Source organism: Brachyistius frenatus, unplaced genomic scaffold (genome assembly GCF_029030835.1).
Source record: "Brachyistius frenatus isolate BFR_SWC_R1_liver_20210118 unplaced genomic scaffold, ASM2903083v1 Contig_321, whole genome shotgun sequence".
In the NCBI taxonomy this organism is placed as follows: Eukaryota; Metazoa; Chordata; class Actinopteri; family Embiotocidae; genus Brachyistius; species Brachyistius frenatus.
This window is the reverse complement of record NW_027210920.1, coordinates 1-17213: the sequence shown is the minus strand read 5'-3', so window position 1 is coordinate 17213 and position 17213 is coordinate 1. Positions and strand designations below refer to the sequence as shown.

The following is a 17213-nucleotide window of genomic DNA, read 5'->3' as shown; positions in this document are numbered from 1 at the left end:
GGAAGGAGTCGAGGTGTTCGCCCCATTTTAATAACTTATAACAGGTTTTGAATTCGATCTGAAAGGAAGATTCACGACCTTCTTCTTGTCTGTGACCTCCAGAAATATCTGAGCTCCCTCTCGTCCGCCTCGACGTGTCCTGTAACCGGATCTCCCATGTGCCCCTCTGCTACCGCCACCTGCGACACCTGCAGAGCGTCTCGCTGGACAACAACCCGCTGCAGATGCCGCCGGCGCAGATTTGCTCCAAAGGCAAATACCACATCTTCAAGTACCTGAACATGGAGGCCTGCAAGAGGAGCCAGGAGGAGCTGGAGAAACACCTGCGGCCCACTGGGTTCAACAGCTGGTGAGGAAGACAAGTAAAGGACAGGATGAAGGAGCTGATGGTTCAAGCTTTGTTTCACAGTGTAATGCAGCAGGTTTAAAGAGGTGTTTAAATGTTAGTTTACATGGTGATCGGGTGGATGTAGGATGTCCTGTAGAAACACAGCCTGGTCCCACAGAGGTCACCAGGTAGGATGCCATCTCACCAGGTAGGATACCATCACACCAGCAGCTGTGCTCATCTAAACATGTTCAGGAATATGTGCTTAAAGCTGGAGATGCTGAACAGATGTTTCCCCGTCTTCATGCTAAGCTGCTGTCTGTTTTCAACATCATAGTGAACATGTGCTCTGAAGGCCTGTTTACTGTTTGGAGCTGCTGCTGCAGGAAGTCATTATACAGTAATGAAGTTATGGAGATGAATCTTCTTTATGCCTCCACAGTATGAACTGACTCATGAAAAAAGGAACAATGTGAATAGGGAGGATAAATATTGGGATAATACATTAACCAAACGGAAACATGGTTTATTAAATATTGATAAAGTTTAATGGAGCCCTTTTAGTGAGTCCTTCTATGGAGCCGATATAGTTGAGATGATATGAGAGAAAGAAGCTTTGAGTCTGATGTGAGGAGTGTTTGGAGGAGAACCAACAGGAGTCAGTGTGTTTACGGTGTGTTCATGTTGTCCTGCAGCCTGTCGGACCAGGAGCTGTTCACCTGTCAGTTCGGAGGGTTGGACTCAGGCTTCAACAGCGTGGACAGCGGCAGCAAGAGATGGTCCGGGAACGAGGTCCGACCCCAAACACACACTGTCAATCATAGAGGAAGGCAGCACCTCTACCATCCAGCAGACCCATGACTCTGTGTGTGTGTGTGTGTGTGTGTGTGTGTGTGTGTGTGTGTGTGTGTGTGTGTGTGTGTGTGTGTGTGTGTGTGTGTGTGTGTGTGTGTGTGTGTGTGTGTGTGTGTGTGTGTTCAGTCAGCTGATGACTTCTCGGAGCGCTCCCTTCGAATAGCCGAAGTCAGCAGGGACCAGAGGAACCTGGAGGAGGAGGAAGAGGAGGACGGATCTCCTCTGGGAGCCGGTGGAGGTGAGGAAGGACACGCCTCCCGTCGGTCCGTGTTCGTATGTTACGGAGAAGTACGGTAAGAAGTGTTTTCATCTGAAACGTGTGACTCTGTGTTTGCAGTGAACGGAGAGGCCGAGCAGGTGGACTTCATCGACAGCAGCGTGACGGAGGAAGAGGAGGAGATGAGGATGGACCCGCCCACTCCTCCTCTCACGGCGCTTCCTCCGGTACCGCTCAGTCCACACGCATCTGGTCTGGTGGGTCATCTGACAGCAGGTTCTGATTGTGTCTTTGGTTTCCAGGAGCAGAAGGACAGATCTTCTCCATCCCAAACGCAGGACTCAACGAGCTGCAGGTAAACGTCCGAATGTGTTCAGTTCATTATGATGGAGGACTGAAGGAAGCAGAAATAATTCATATTTAAAAAGCTGTAATCAGAGAATTTTAACAATCAATCAATGAGCAATAATATTTCCAATTAATTTGTTCTATTTAATCGACTGCTGGCTGCAGGTGCCAAACAGGAATATCAGCAACATACAAGCCAAAGATCAAAGAGGACAATTGATTGACATGCTGAACAGGGATATTGATTGATATTATTGTAGAACTGCATCTTTTTAATCTGGCTTTCTGATGTTTTAGATTTCAATGATAGTTTTTATCCCTGGTGGTATTTTTCTTTTCTGAATTTTATTTATTGATTCTTACAGCGTTGTTTTATTGTTGTAATTTTTAAATTGTTGCTATAATTTAAGCAAATTTTTTTCCTAGTATGACCTCCTTTTTAATCTTGTTGCCTGTTGATTTGTTTGGTTCTTTGCTTGGTTTGACTGTTTGCTGCTCTGATGGGCTGCAGGCTTGTATGGAAGGTGCTTTATGAACACAGCTGAGTAGAGTTGAGTAGGATGTGGGTAGAAGTATTTATACGTCACCCTTCATCCTCTGTGTGACGCTTTTTAATCCAGCTCTCTGTCGGTGTCACTGCTCCTGATTGGTTCCTCCAGGTGACGGACAGACGAGGGTTTATCACGTTTCCTCCGTTTTACTACGGAGTATCTGAAGAACTGGGAAAAGTCAGCAGACTGCAGTTCTCATGATTGACAGAGCCCGACTGCTCGGCGTGTCTCTCAAAATGTTTCTGTCTTTTGAAAGGAAAACAAATGATGTCAGAGTTCATTAATTATATCTTAATTATGTTTTATATGAGGACTCTGTATGAGGGCATCTTCCATCTTCACCACCCACATTTGGTTTTGGGGGTGTCAGTGTGAGCAGCAGCTCTGCAGGCAGCTTTCATCCTTCTTACTCCATCACGGAGAGATGTACATTGTTGCGGTCCGGTTTCCCAGCAGCCCCTTTGGCTGCAGATGAATCTGTGACAGACATCCATTGTTCTGTGGTGCAACAGGCCCACTGATCTGCTGTTGTTTTATTAGCTGCACCCTCATTAGGCCTCGTGCTCCGCTCGCGGTGTGGACGTAGTGACTGAGGAAGAGTCGGACTCGTCGTCGCTCCGCATCTTGGCCTCCAACACTTCCTGTGAGAGGAGGAGTGGGCGGGTCTATCCTCATCTCCTCCTCTTCCTCCGTCACGCTGCTGTCGATGAAGTCCACCTGCTCGGCCTCTCTGCCTTCTAAAAATAGAGCCGAGACCTAAAATGGAATGTGAAGCCACAGTTTCTGAACAGATGTGTGCTTTTTAACACGGGAACATCTTTTTACACGCAGCCAGCCGTCACAGTCGCCGTGTGGCGATGTGATGATGTGCTTCTGCTTCTGTCTTTAGTTGCAGGATTGAGCTGCACGGCGCTGCGTGAACGGACGCTCTTGATATTCCCGGCCTGTTGGACTCCGTGTGTGTCAGAGCGTGTGGAGATGAACACGCTGTGTCTGTGACACGTTAACAGGCTCGCTGCTACTGACACAGTTTAATTCAGCTGAGATAACGCGGGAATAAAGAAAAGAAGTGAGGAACTTCTGGGATGAATTATTCATCACGCAGTAGACTTTAACTACTTTCTGACCACAGCTGTGGAGCAACATGTCTCCATGCAAACCTCTGATCTGAATAACAATCACGTCATATTGACTCAACGCTTCTTATCTACTAATAAAATGGACATGAACGCTGGGTTTTACATCGTTAACTAACAAGAACAGATTCAGTTGAAATAGTGAAAAATAATAGATGAAAGGTGACACAAGATATTAAAGTAAAATGAGGAAAAACAGTTGAGTAATGGTACATTTTTATTTATTTGTTTGTTTGTTTGTTTGTTTGTTTACTTGCCTCCCAGGCAGCATTTGACAAAACTGGTCGTATAATCAGACTGACACAAACTTTTGCTGTTGTTTGAGAGGAAAAAGTTGAGAATCAGCTGCTTTCTGTCTCATCACACCGACGGCGGAGCTGCTATTAGTTGTAAGAAAATGCTAACAGATGTGTTGTGAGCTCATTCTTCACCTCAGAAACACTTTGAAATCTCACTGAAGCATTTTTTTTCTGCATCTTTTTGCTGTCAGCAGACAAACTTTCCTCTTCAGGCTGAGTGTGAATGTTTAAGTGAACCGAACGAGGAGGACTCTGAGGTCCGAGTGGAGTTTGTCTCAATGTTCCTTCTGTTTTTTAGATCCAGCCTCCACATAGAGGTGGGCCCCCCGTCGTCAGCCTCCTCCTCTCCCCTGTCCCCCTCCAGCCCCACTCTGGAGGAGCGCAGGAAGCCAGGCACCCTGTTCATCTGGCAGGAGAGAGAGCGGCTGCAGCAGCAGAGGGAGAAGGCCAGGTAGTGGTTCTATAGAGACGTTTTATTTTGAAGGGGCGAGATCGGAGGGTTTACTGAGAGACTCGTTCAAGAGCCTCGTAGAGAACAGATGAAGTGTGTCAACTGTCCCCAAACATCATGTGACTCGTGTGTTTCTGCTGCCCTCCTCCAGTCAGGAGCAGCTCTCTGTCAGAGGCCCCGCCCCCTCCATCTTTCTAATCTAATTATATGCTCTCCATGTTAAAACTCTTCATTCTGCAGTTTGCTGAAGTCATCCACCAAAACAGGAAGTCATGTGGCCGCCGCAGCGCAGACAGGAAGTAGCTCATGGTAAGTATATAAACAGCCAGTAGGGCGACAGCAGAGACACATGTGTTTAAGTTGTGCTCCTGTCCCCCCCCTCCCTCCCTCCCTCCCTCCTCCTCCTCCTCCTCCTCCTCAGTCTTTAAAGTAGGAGTGAAGGGAGAGTTGTAGATTTGGAAGAGAGCTCCTCTGCAGTGTGTAACCTGTGGTATGTGTCTCCCCCTAGTGGTGCGTCGCCAGAGAACAGCAGCTCCCTTACCGGCCTGCGTCACAGATGTGCGGTGAGTATCGTCGCCATGCCGACAGTAAACAGAGCTCAGAGGTGCACAGCTGGATGGAAACATCTCCGCTGGTGTAAATTTAAAACTGTCTTTTATTTTCTCAGAGCGCTGATCAGATGAGCAGCATGTCTCCTGCTGTCCTCCTGCAGCGCTCCAGCAGCAGAACAGGTAACAACTCACACCTGGAAGGACTCACTGTTAAAATCACACCTGCTTCATGTAATTGTGTTCATATTGTGGAGATCTTGTCTGTTCCTTTCTGTGATGCTTCAGGTTGAAACAGTATTTTCACAACTTCATTTCTACCTTGTATGTATCGTCCTCACCCAAAGTTCACTTACGAGCTTTTCCAGAGCTTTCAGTGTCCTTCCTCTGAGCATGTTCTGTAGCCTGAGGTCCTCAAGGTGTTGTTGTTGTGTTTGTTTTTAAAAAGCTGTGTTCTTTTTAGTCGTGGAACCAAAATGACAAACTTCACCCGTCCAACTGAAGCAATTCAAGAAATAATAAAATGTTGCATGTTAAGTGTAAAAGACCAAAGTGGAGAAGTCAATGTTAGTTTGCTGCGTGTGATGTTGTTGTGTCATATGACCTCCAACTGTTTGCTTCAGACGTCCCGTCGTCCCCGAAGACGTCCCCTCCTCCGGGTCACTCCCAGAAACCCAACAGCTTCCTGTTCCGCACGTCGTCCCGCAGCAATGTCAAACTCGCAGGTACTCACTGACGTGACGAGACCCGACCCGACCCGACCCGACACACAGATTCCATCTCAAGATTTGTCTGCTTCCAGGAACCACCTTCACTCTCGGGGAGTCTGGAAGAAGTGAGTCTCGCACGACGCTGCGCTCCCCTAAAGAGGAGAGACCGGACATCACACAGCTCCGCAAGGTCAACCACACACACACACACACACACACACACACACACACACACACACACACACACACACACACACACACACACACACACACACACACACACACACACACACACACACACACACACACACACACACTTCTATGAAATGAAGACATGGAGTGGAGTCAGTCATTAAATGATCTATCATGGTATAAATACGTTGGTATGGAGGATGAGATCCCAGGTTTAAATGCTGTTAGAAGGTTTTCCTGCCAACAGGAGTTCAAGTCTGACCTCTGACCTCTCACGGCCTCCGTCTGCCTCCTCAGACTCTGGAGGCCCGGCTGAAGATGTCTCTCCCGGAGGATCTGGGTGAGGCTCTGTCCAACGGCACCATCCTCTGCCAGCTGGTCAATCACATCCGGCCACGATCCGTGTCCATCATCCACATTCCCTCCCCAGCAGTGGTGAGTCTGCAAGTCACCACAACATAGAACAAGAAATATCAATTATAATCCCTCTTCAGACTTCAGTTATGACTTTAACTCAGAAGCCTGAATCCAGTTGAACACTGTGTGTTTAACAGCTACTGACAGTTCCTGTTCCTGTTTTCTGGTCTGGTGGGTAAACGTGTCTGTTCACAGTGAATCTTCAGAAATGAAAGGAACTTCATCCTGTAATCATCTGAGATATCAGAAAACATCAGCCTGCTGAGGATTAATCCTCCCGGGACAATAGCTGATATGTAGTAATTATAATAACGTTTATTTGTAGAGCACCTGACACACAAGAAATGCAGCCTATTGATAAAATAGAACAGTTAAAATACAGATTTAAGCCAAACTCATTTCCAAGTAGTTCATAAGAGCAGGAGAGTTTAAATAAAGAGATGTTTTAAACTATCTTTTAAACGTATTTACTGAGTTCGTTTCCCTGATACCTGCAGGAAGTGTTTGACCTGATGGAAGTGATGTCTGTTTCCATAGCAACCCGTTAGGGCAACAGTGTGGTCACTCACCACTCTGCTGCTCTCACTTCCTCTTTTAATAATAATAATATTATTATTATTCTCTCATTTATTCCAGAAGCTTCTTCTCTATTCACAACGCTGAGAACTTCCTGTGGAGGTTTCAAATTAAAAGCCTGTGAGAAACAGGAAGGAGTCTGTCGTCTGAGCTACTGGAGGTGTTGAGTTTCACTGACAGCAGATTACCAATAGAGAAAATAATTGCTGAACAAAAAAGAGTTAAAATAATAAAACATGGAGGCTTCTTGCAGGATGAGATGATAGACAGGAGAAATAAAAGGACAGTTTCTCTCTGCAGATGAAGTTTACAGTCTCTTACTTTAATGTTGCTGTGTGACGTTTTTGTTTTCAGCCAAAACTGAGTTCAGCGAAGTGTCGACTCAACGTGGAGAACTTCATCGCTGCTTGTCGGAAGCTGGGAGTTCCCGAGGTAAACCCCAACTCTTTGTTCACGTCTTTTCTTTACAACGAGTTGGGACATTGTGTAAAATGTCAATAAAAACAAAATGCAATGATTTTCAAATCACATAAAGCCATATTTAATTTAAAATAGACCAAAGACAAAATATAAAATGTTGAAAAAGAGAAATTGTATTATTTTATGAAAAGTATCTGCTCATTTTGAATTTGATGGCAGCAACACGTCTCAAAAAAGTTGTAACAGGATCAACAAAAGATGGAAAAGTTGTGTAAAGATAAAAAACAAAACACCTGGTGGAACATCTGACAACTAACCAGGTTACCATGGCAACAGATCAGTAACATGATTGGGTATAAAAATATGATTTCAGAGAGGCAGAGTCTCTCAGCAGTGAAGATGGGGAGAGGTTCACCACTCTGAAAGACTGTGTTGGAAAATAGTTCAACAATCTCAGAATAATGTTCCTCAACGTAAAACTACAAAGAATTAGTGGATTTCATCGTCTACGGTTCATAATATCATTAAAAGATTCAGAGAATCTGGAGAAATCTCTGAACACAAGGGACAAGGCTGGAAACCAATATTGGATGGTGGTGATCTTCGGGCCCTCAGGCAGCACTGCATTAAAAACACACTATTCTGGAGTGGAAATCACTGCATGGGCTCAGGAACACTTGTGAAAACCATCGTCTGTTAAAACTATCATGCAAAACATAAACCAAATATGAACCATTACTTTTACACAACGTCCCAACTTTTTTAGAAACGAGGTCGTACAAAACACAGATGACCTTTACTTTGAATCAAAGATGAAAGGTATAAATGTGCTGGAGACGAGCGTCCCGTGTGCTGGAGACGAGCGTCCCGTGTGCTGGAGGCTGTGTTGCTGAATGTGTCCGTATCCTGTCAGTCTGGACGGATGAGGACGTTTCAGACCTTCATCTGTCCTTCATCCGTCCAGACTCACTCAGCTGTTGTTCCGTCCTCTCATGTCCTGCTTTTAACAGAATAACTACCTGTGCTTTCCTCCGTGTGTGTGTGTGTGTGTGTGTGTGTGTGTGTGTGTGTGTGTGTGTGTGTGTGTGTGTGTGTGTGTGTGTGTGTGTGTGTGTGTGTGTGTGTGTGTGTGTCCAGACTGAAGTGTGTGTGTGCTCTGATGTGCTTGTGTGTAAGCTGCCCGCTGTGCTGCGCTGTGTGACCGCCCTGCTGGCCGTGGAGGGGGGGGAGACGGCGGAGGACCGCCCCCTCCACCCCCACGCCTCTTCACCTGCATCTTCATCGTCGCCGTCCTCCTCTTCCTCGCTGCTGTCCACAGACTTCCTGCTCTTCTACTGTGCGGCCATGGTGCTGCTCTACGTGCTCTACTGCTACCTGCTCAGCTAGAGCAGCACACACACACACACACACACACACACTCACTCACTCACTCACACACACACACACTCACACACACACACACACACACACACACACACACACACACACACACACACTCACACACACACACACACACACACACACACACACACACACACACACACTCACACACACACACACACACACACACACTCACACACACACACACACACACACACACACACACACACACACACACACACACACACACCCACCCACCCACCCACACACACACACACACACTCACTCACTCACTCACTCACACACACACACACACACTCACTCACTCACTCACTCACACACACACACACACACACACACACACACACACACACACACACACACACACACACACACACACACACACACACACACACTCACTCACTCACTCACTCACTCACTCACTCACACACACACACACACACACACACACACACACACACACACACACACACACACACACACACACACACACACACACACACACACACACACTCACTCACTCACTCACTCACACTCACTCTCACACACACACTCACTCACTCACTCACTCACTCACTCACTCACACACACACACACACACACACTCACTCACTCACTCACTCACACTCACTCACACACACACACACACACTCACTCACTCACTCACTCACTCACACACACACACACACTCACTCACTCACTCACACACACACACTCACTCACTCACTCACTCACACACACACACACACACACACACACACACACACACACACACACACACACACACTCACTCACTCACTCACTCACTCACTCACTCACTCACACACAACAACAACACAGCTCTTCCTGTGGAGCTCTACACTGATGGACAGAACCGGGACATGCCTTAGCCTAGCGTAGCCTTCACTGCATCAGAGTGCAAATGTTCTCTGTCTGAAGCAGAGCTGCTCGTTGGCAGGAAGTCTGTCTGTCATTGGTTGGGACCTGAATGGGCGGAGCTAAGGAACCACACCCTCTGTTGAGCCTCCTTTACACTCTCTACTGTGCATTAACTGCTTGATTGATGTGTACATGGAGGATTCAAATCATTGGCGCCAGAATGCAACCATTGGTTCTACTGGTCATGATGTCATTGTTCTGGTTTGCAACCAAACAAAGTCCAACTTCTGCATTAGTCATGAGTACATGTATGTGGTTTTACATGGAAACATCAGTCAGGAGGTTCTTCTGGTTTCTAGATCTCCTGGAACTGGATCAGAGGATGTGGTTCTTTTGCTCCAAGTTTGGAAGCGACCACTAGGACTATTTTTGGCTCCAAAAGAGCTCTGCTCAGGTGGAGCCACTGGTCCCAACAGAGGGAGGCGGGGCCACTGGTCCCAACAGAGGTAGGCGGGGCCACTGGTCCCAACAGAGGGAGGCGGGGCCACTGGTCCCAACAGAGGGAGGCGGGGCCACTGGTCCTGTCACACAAGCTGTTGATGTGACTGAAACTGAACTCTGAATGTGATTTTTAGTCTGAAGACAGATGCAGGTTGATTTTAACGGAGCGTGGATGTTAAATGCTGGTGATGAATGAGTGTTCATCACTTGTCAGTGTGAACCAGTGCCTGTTCCTGAACCCTGTTTTTCTGGGTGCTGTGTTAACGGGGAGCAGCAGGGGGCGATGTTGCTGCATCGTCCCTCTAACAGTCGGTACAAACCCTGTGAAGTCTTTTGTGTCTGTCTCTGGTCCGTTTGACCAGCCGACTGCATCTTTGTATAAATGTAAACAGGCTATTAAATTATTGCTTTTTTTTTTTAAATTTATTTTGGACTGTTTTTGGTTCTTTTCTGTTTCTGTGCAGAAACAGCAGATGCTTCACTAATCTGGTTCAACCTTTTAACCAATAGTGTTAAAGCCTCAGAAAGCTGAGTGAAATCAATGTGTGTGCTTTAAATCACACGCACGTAATCAATATTGAATTATTCAGAGTTTAAATAACATTGAGCGTTTGAAAGTTTCCTCCTCCGTTGGGTCAGTAAACCTTCGATGCCCTCGAGGCTGCGCGGTGAACCGAGCATCAGACGGCCTCTGCTGTTTCCGCACGCCGAGTCGGGCTTCCTGCTTATAGAAGGTCATCGTCAGTAACGAAACACCTCAGAATCTCATCACCATGCTGATCTGGAAAATTAATATCCATGGAGAGATTTTGGGGATTCAGGCTGTGAAAAGTCCAGAACATTCAGCGTTTCTGAAACTTTCTGAAGCATTAAAAACACTAAAAGTTTGTGCTGCAGCTCTGACTCATGAACTAATGAACGGTTCTGACCAACAGAACTTTTATTAGAGCGAAACTCAATGAATGAATCATTCACCTGTTCAGCTGTAACAGCCGATTCTCCTTTTATATCAGAGTTCAGTACTGAACAGGTGAACGACCATATTAGGAAATTATTTGAATAGATTGTGTAAAATATTTTAATGACCAAGAACTTGTCTCTAACAAAACTAAAGGTTTTATTGTGAGATGTTATTTTATTATTCCCGCTTTCATATTTACTGTAATGACATCACAACCCCTGATCTAAAAGTCGGTTTATTTCACATCACTTTTAATGGCGGTTCTGTTTACTGTGCATTTCTGCACTGTTTACTGTTAGCTCCCGTTAGCTCCCGTTAACTCCAGTTAGCTCCCTTTAGCTCCAGTTAGCTCCCGTTAGCTCCCGTTAGCTCCCTTTAGCTCCAGTTAGCTCCCGTTAGCTCCCTTTAGCTCCAGTTAGCTCCCGTTAGCTCCCGTTAGCTCCCTTTAGCTCCAGTTAGCTCCCGTTAGCTCCAGTTAACTCCAGTTAGCTCCCTTTAGCTCCCGTTAACTCCCGTTAACTCCAGTTAGCTCCAGTTAGCTCCAGTTAGCTCCCTTTAGCTCCCGTTAGCTCCAGTTAGCTCCCTTTAGCTCCCGTTAGCTCCAGTTAACCCCCGTTAGCTCCAGTTAGCTCCCGTTAGCTCCAGTTAACTCCCGTTAGCTCCAGTTAACTCCAGTTAGCTCCCTTTAGCTCCCGTTAGCTCCAGTTAACTCCAGTTAGCTCCCTTTAGCTCCCGTTAGCTCCAGTTAACTCCCGTTAGCTCCAGTTAACTCCCGTTAGCTTCAGTTAGCTCCCGTTAGCTCCAGTTAACTCCAGTTAGCTCCCTTTAGCTCTCGTTAACTCCAGTTAGCTCCCGTTAGCTCCAGTTAGCTCCCTTTAGCTCCAGTTAACTCCCGTTAGCTCCAGTTAGCTCCAGTTAGCTCCCTTTAGCTCCCGTTAGCTCCAGTTAACTCCAGTTAGCTCCCGTTAGCTCCAGTTAGCTCCCTTTAGCTCCAGTTAACTCCCGTTAGCTCCAGTTAGCTCCTTTAGCTCCCGTTAGCTCCAGTTAACTCCAGTTAGCTCCCTTTAGCTCTCGTTAACTCCAGTTAGCTCCAGTTAGCTCCCTTTAGCTCCCGTTAGCTCCCTTTAGCTCCAGTTAACTCCAGTTAGCTCCCTTTAGCTCCCTTTAGCTCCCGTTAGCTCCCGTTAGCTCCAGTTAACTCCAGTTAGCTCCCGTTAGCTCAAGTTAGCTCCAGTTAGCTCCTAAAAACAGAAATAAGCTCCAGGAAGTGTTAATATGAAAATAAGAGTTTTAAGAATTCCTTAAATCCTTTACATTAATTTATATTTTACACACTGTATTCAGGATTCTTTCCTGTTTTTATTTAACACTAAAGACATTTTGCGACACTAAGTTACACAAGCCATTCTGTTGTCATGTATTTGATGTCTTCCTGAGCAGCACACTGGTTATTTTTGTCCTCCGTTGGTTTCATGTCCAACTGTCTGCTGTAAAAACCTCTGATAGTTTTTATTAGCCTGCTGTTACGATGGAATTTATACTGTTTCAATTCAAATGTATATTTTATACGTGAAACTGGACACAACACAGTCGTTCATTCACAGGTTTAGACCGAGCTTTATTCTTAAATATGATAGTGGAGCAGAAATACTGTTGTATTTTATATTTATATAACACCCTTGTATTATTAAGAATCCTTTTTGAGTTTATATAAATCTATATGTAAAGTTTGTTTTTTTCTTCCAGCTTTAAAGAAATGATTAAAAATTGAACTTTGATTGTTGCCGTTTGTCTGCTTCGCCTGCTGTTGTGCTTTTGCTCCAGTTGAAGGTATCTGCAGCCGACTCATCATCTTCAATAGAAAGAAAGAAAAGTCCATTCAAGGTCTACTTACTGGATTTTTATGGAGCTTTCAACTGCATTGACTGAAACTGGCTCAGTTGTCATGGAGACGGCTTACTTGTCATCACGTCGCCTGTACGAGAGAATTTTTTTTTTTTTATAGATTATTACTATTTCTTATTTAATTATAGTGCTTTAGACAAAATGAAAGGGTGGTGGGCAGTATTCTATATCTCACATTTAACATAAAGACCCATCGGTCAGAACCAGTCCAACACTGAATGTGTCCTGCTAACAGCTACAGAGCAAATATATATCAAAGCCTAGTATGTCTTAGTGTGACGAAGTTAATCTGACGGATGTCTCCGCTCTTGTAAAACCCCAAAAATACAGTTTAATACAGTCACTTTTATGCAAGTTGTTTTGAGTATGAAGTGTCTTTGTCAGACTGGACTCACTACTGCCCCCTGTAGACGTGGAAGAGGTGGTGAAGAAATGAGATGGGGTAAATATAGAATAACAACATCCATGGCTGACTCTAATCTGACAGTTGAGTTCCTTCCGTCACCCCTGGATGGGAGTGGGCTGCAGATTCCCTGATGTCTCTGCTTTAACCTCTTTAAAAGCTTCTTTGCTCTCTGAACAGCAGGTTTACTGTAACTGCAGCTGGTCCGTGTTGGAGGAGGTGAGTACCGATCCGAGGTGAGGGAGGGCCGACTGCAGCCTTCATGTGTCCTGCATGACCTGCATGACCTCCGCGTCCGTCTGCAGTAGGGACTGTACCGCTGGGGGGTAACCAGGGGTCGCTGGGGGGTAACCAGGGGGGGTAACCAGTGGGGGTAGCCAGGGGTCGCTGGGGGGTAACCAGGGGGGTAACCAGGGGTCGCTGGGGGGTAACCAGGGGTCGCTGGGGGGTAACCAGGGGGGTAACCAGTGGGGGTAGCCAGGGGTCGCTGGGGGGTAACCAGGGGGGTAACCAGGGGTCGCTGAGGGGTAACCAGGGGGGGTAACCAGGGGTCGCTGGGGGGTAGCCAGGGGTCGCTGAGGGGTAACCAGGGGGGGGTAACCAGGGGTCGCTGGGGGGTAACCAGGGGGGTAACCAGGGGTCGCTGGGGGGTAGCCAGGGGTCGCTGAGGGGTAACCAGGGGGGGGTAACCAGGGGGGATAACCAGTGGGGGTAACCAGGGGTCGCTGAGGGGTAACCAGGGGTCACTGGGGGGTAACCAGGGGTCGCTGGGGGGTAACCAGGGGCCCGTCTGACACGAAAATAAAAAACATAAAAGCCACTCATGCAGGAGTGATTGATTCATTTTAACAGGAACAAGCAGACAGAAGACTTTAACTCAGATCTTGGAGGAGACAGAAAAAGACAGTCTTCTACAGTCTTCTAGTTTTGAACCAGTGAACGAAATGTCAAGAGAAGGAACATTTTAGATCAGTTCCATCTCCTAGTTTGACTTTATTTCAGGTAGTTCATCTGAAATCCAATTTTTCTGGAACTTTGTCTCTTATGTCCCTGATGTTCCTGTCAGCTGTTAGTCTGGTGTGAAGGACACACAACTGAGCAGCACACGCCTGCAAAGAAATATGTACAGTTGCATGTATCATGAGCACGTTGGGACGTATGACATCATAAACATGAATCTGACCTCTTACATCGTAGCAGCATGTGAACTCAATGATCTGATGTTGCTAATGTAGAAGATGTGCTGTTATAAACTAGTATTCTCACCCACTCTCTCCGTCCCCTCCCAGGAGTCCTTGTGCTCCACCCAGCTCATCACGGAAGACGACGGGCTGAGCCGGCTGGCCCAGACTGTCCAGGTGCTGGAGAACCTGGGGGACGGTCCCCAGCGGGCCCTGAAACTGGACACGGCGGCGGCCGCTAGCACGACACAATGCTAGCATCATATTCAAGCAGTTTGTGACGGTGTCCGTCCTCCGTCCTCACCCACACGGTGTCCATCCTCCGTCCTCACCCACACAGTCTCCGTCCTCACCCACACAGTCTCCGTCCTCACCCACACGGTGTCCGTCCTCCATCACCTCCCTACGGTGTCCGTCCTCCATCACCTCCCTACGGTGGTCGTTTTTTTTCATGTCTCATGGTGAATACAGTTAGACTGGCCGCGCCAACTTCATCAGGTCTTCTCTGTGACATCATCAGGTCCTCTCTGTGACATCATCAGGTCCTCTCTGTGACATCATCAGGTCCTCTCTGACATCATCAGGTCCTCTCTGTGACATCATCAGGTCCTCTCTGTGACATCATCAGGTCCTCTCTGTGACATCATCAGGTCCTCTCTTCTTCTTCAGCAGCCGGCCGGAAGCCAGAAGTCTCATCTGGCCGAATCTTTTATCAGCAGCACATCTATGAAGCCACTCAGATGTGGCGTGTTGTGGACATTTTGTGCTGTGGGACACTAAAGATAATTTACTTTTGTTCAATGTAGAGCTAAAAAAATTAACATGAAATAGAGGAAAAGTCTGGTTTGTAGTTTAACACTGCTAAATGCGAAGCTAACCAGCCTACAGTTTGAACCAACTGTGTTTATGTTCATGCATCAGGACACAGAAGAAGAGACGTCTTCACTCTGTCGGTCAGCTCGGCTTTAATCACGACTCCATTAGCACCGCGGCCTAATTGACTGTCATCTTAATTGCGGGATCACACTCGGCCTCGGAGGACCGTCTGCTGATAACGGTCTTAATGACGGCACGGAGCAGATTCCTCTCACGTCTCCGTCGATGCCTGCGAGGCAGCGAGCCGAGCCGCCGACTGAAGAGGCAGCGGACATTTATGGGATGTAATTGAGGATGGATATGAAGCTCCACGCTCCGACGGGGACGGATATCAGTCGGCAGCTGATCTGCGGTTCTTTGTTCAACGCATTCGACGCGCTCGTGCTTCTTCTCCCAGAAAGAAGCCCAGGCTATCGATGCTTTATGTTTTTGACAACCATGTCTGCAAAATAATAAATTTACTATTAAGCAGATTAAAGAGGAGTGTTTTAATTGTTCCGAAATTGTATGAGATTCAGAATGAAATAGTGTTTGTAAAAGATATCACATTTTAATGACACAAACATTTATTTTTGGCCCGCCGTCCTCCATCCAATTTATTTTTGTCTCTTCATAGCAAAAGATTTGTGGTCTTCTGGTTTAGATTTCATCCCAACAACAGGACAGCTGAGAGCGTCACTAAGTTTGTATCCAACAGACCGGCTGCTGTTTTTCTGACCCGCTCACTTCATTTATGAGGCTCATCAACTGAACACCAGCCCGACATCAGCGGGTTTCTCCACCTCCTCTCTGTCCACAGAGTTTCATATAAAGACGGTGGTCCTGGAAGAACTGGCATTTCATTTAGATCACGTCTGGTGCAGAATCCACCCACAGGTTTGTTTGGGCTCCCTGGAAATGGGCTGGAAAACGTCTGCATCGATATATCTCCCCGTGAGGCCGTTCTTCCTCTCTGTCCAATAGCGCTCAACTGGAGCCGTGGACTCTCCGATGCATGAGTCTCCTGAGAGCAGCGAGCTGCCTCCCGCACGTATCTCATTTCCAACAGAGTGGAATCCATTAAGAGACTGAGAGCGGAGACGAGCCTCCGTGAAGCTTTCTGAGGCCTTCAGAGGTCCGGAGCCTCGAGATCATCAGGACACGACTGACACCAAACACATTTTCACCACAAAATTTTTAACAAACTTGAGAATAATTGTACTGTAGTACACTTTCTACAAATTATTAGATTTTAGACGACATGGATAGTATGACTTTTTGCTTATATTATAGACGACATGCTATAGTATGACTTTTTTTATTGTATTATAGACGACATGCTATAGTATGACTTTTTTATCATATTATAGACGACATGCTATAGTATGACTTTTTTATTATATTATAGACGACATGCTATAGTATGACTTTTTTCTTATATTATAGACGACATGCTATAGTATGACTTTTTTATTATATTATAGACGACATGCTATAGTATGACTTTTTTATTATATTATAGACGACATACTATAGTATGAATTTTTTATTATATTATAGACGACATGCATTAGTGTGACTTTTTTTAAATTATATTATAGACGACATACTATAATATGACTTTTTTCTTATATTATAAACGACATGCTATAGTATGACTTTTTTATCATATTTTAGACGACATGCTATAGTATGACTTTTTTATCATATTATAGACGACATGCTATAGTATGACTTTTTTCTTATATTATAGACGACATGCTATAGTATGACTTTTTTATTATATTATAGACGACATACTATAGTATGACTTTTTTATTATATTATAGACGACATGCTATAGTATGACTTTTTTCTTATATTATAGACGACATGCTATAGTATGACTTTTTTTATCATATTATAGACGACATACTATAATATGACTTTTTTTTTTCTTATTATTATAGACGACATGCTATAGTATGACTTTTTTATCTTATATTATAGACGACATGCTATAGTATGACTTTTTTATTATATTATAGACGACATGCTATAGTATGACTTTTTTCTTATATTATAGACGACATGCTATAG

General features: G+C 45.6%; 1 protein-coding gene across 3 annotated transcripts in view; it reads left to right on the top strand.

Moving 5' to 3' along the window:
- Positions 1-16371, top strand: part of lrch4 (leucine-rich repeats and calponin homology (CH) domain containing 4) — a 36692-nt gene extending 20321 nt beyond the window's left edge. The window contains exons 5-18 of one of the 3 annotated variants that reach the window (XM_069723222.1): positions 103-349; positions 1024-1120; positions 1310-1421; positions 1521-1627; positions 1703-1755; positions 4033-4185; positions 4426-4494; positions 4694-4748; positions 4853-4916; positions 5357-5458; positions 5536-5633; positions 5933-6070; positions 6983-7060; positions 14388-16371. In XM_069723222.1, the coding sequence (XP_069579323.1) occupies positions 103-349; positions 1024-1120; positions 1310-1421; positions 1521-1627; positions 1703-1755; positions 4033-4185; positions 4426-4494; positions 4694-4748; positions 4853-4916; positions 5357-5458; positions 5536-5633; positions 5933-6070; positions 6983-7060; positions 14388-14537 (1523 nt within the window). In that variant the 3' untranslated portion in view covers positions 14538-16371. Of the gene's footprint in view, positions 1-102; positions 350-1023; positions 1121-1309; positions 1422-1520; positions 1628-1702; positions 1756-4032; positions 4186-4425; positions 4495-4693; positions 4749-4852; positions 4917-5356; positions 5459-5535; positions 5634-5932; positions 6071-6982; positions 7061-8185; positions 11807-12614; positions 13439-14387 lie in introns of those variants that run through there. The other 2 variants (XM_069723223.1, XM_069723221.1) reach the window with 2 other exon arrangements.
- Positions 16372-17213: the final 842 nt, after the last annotated feature.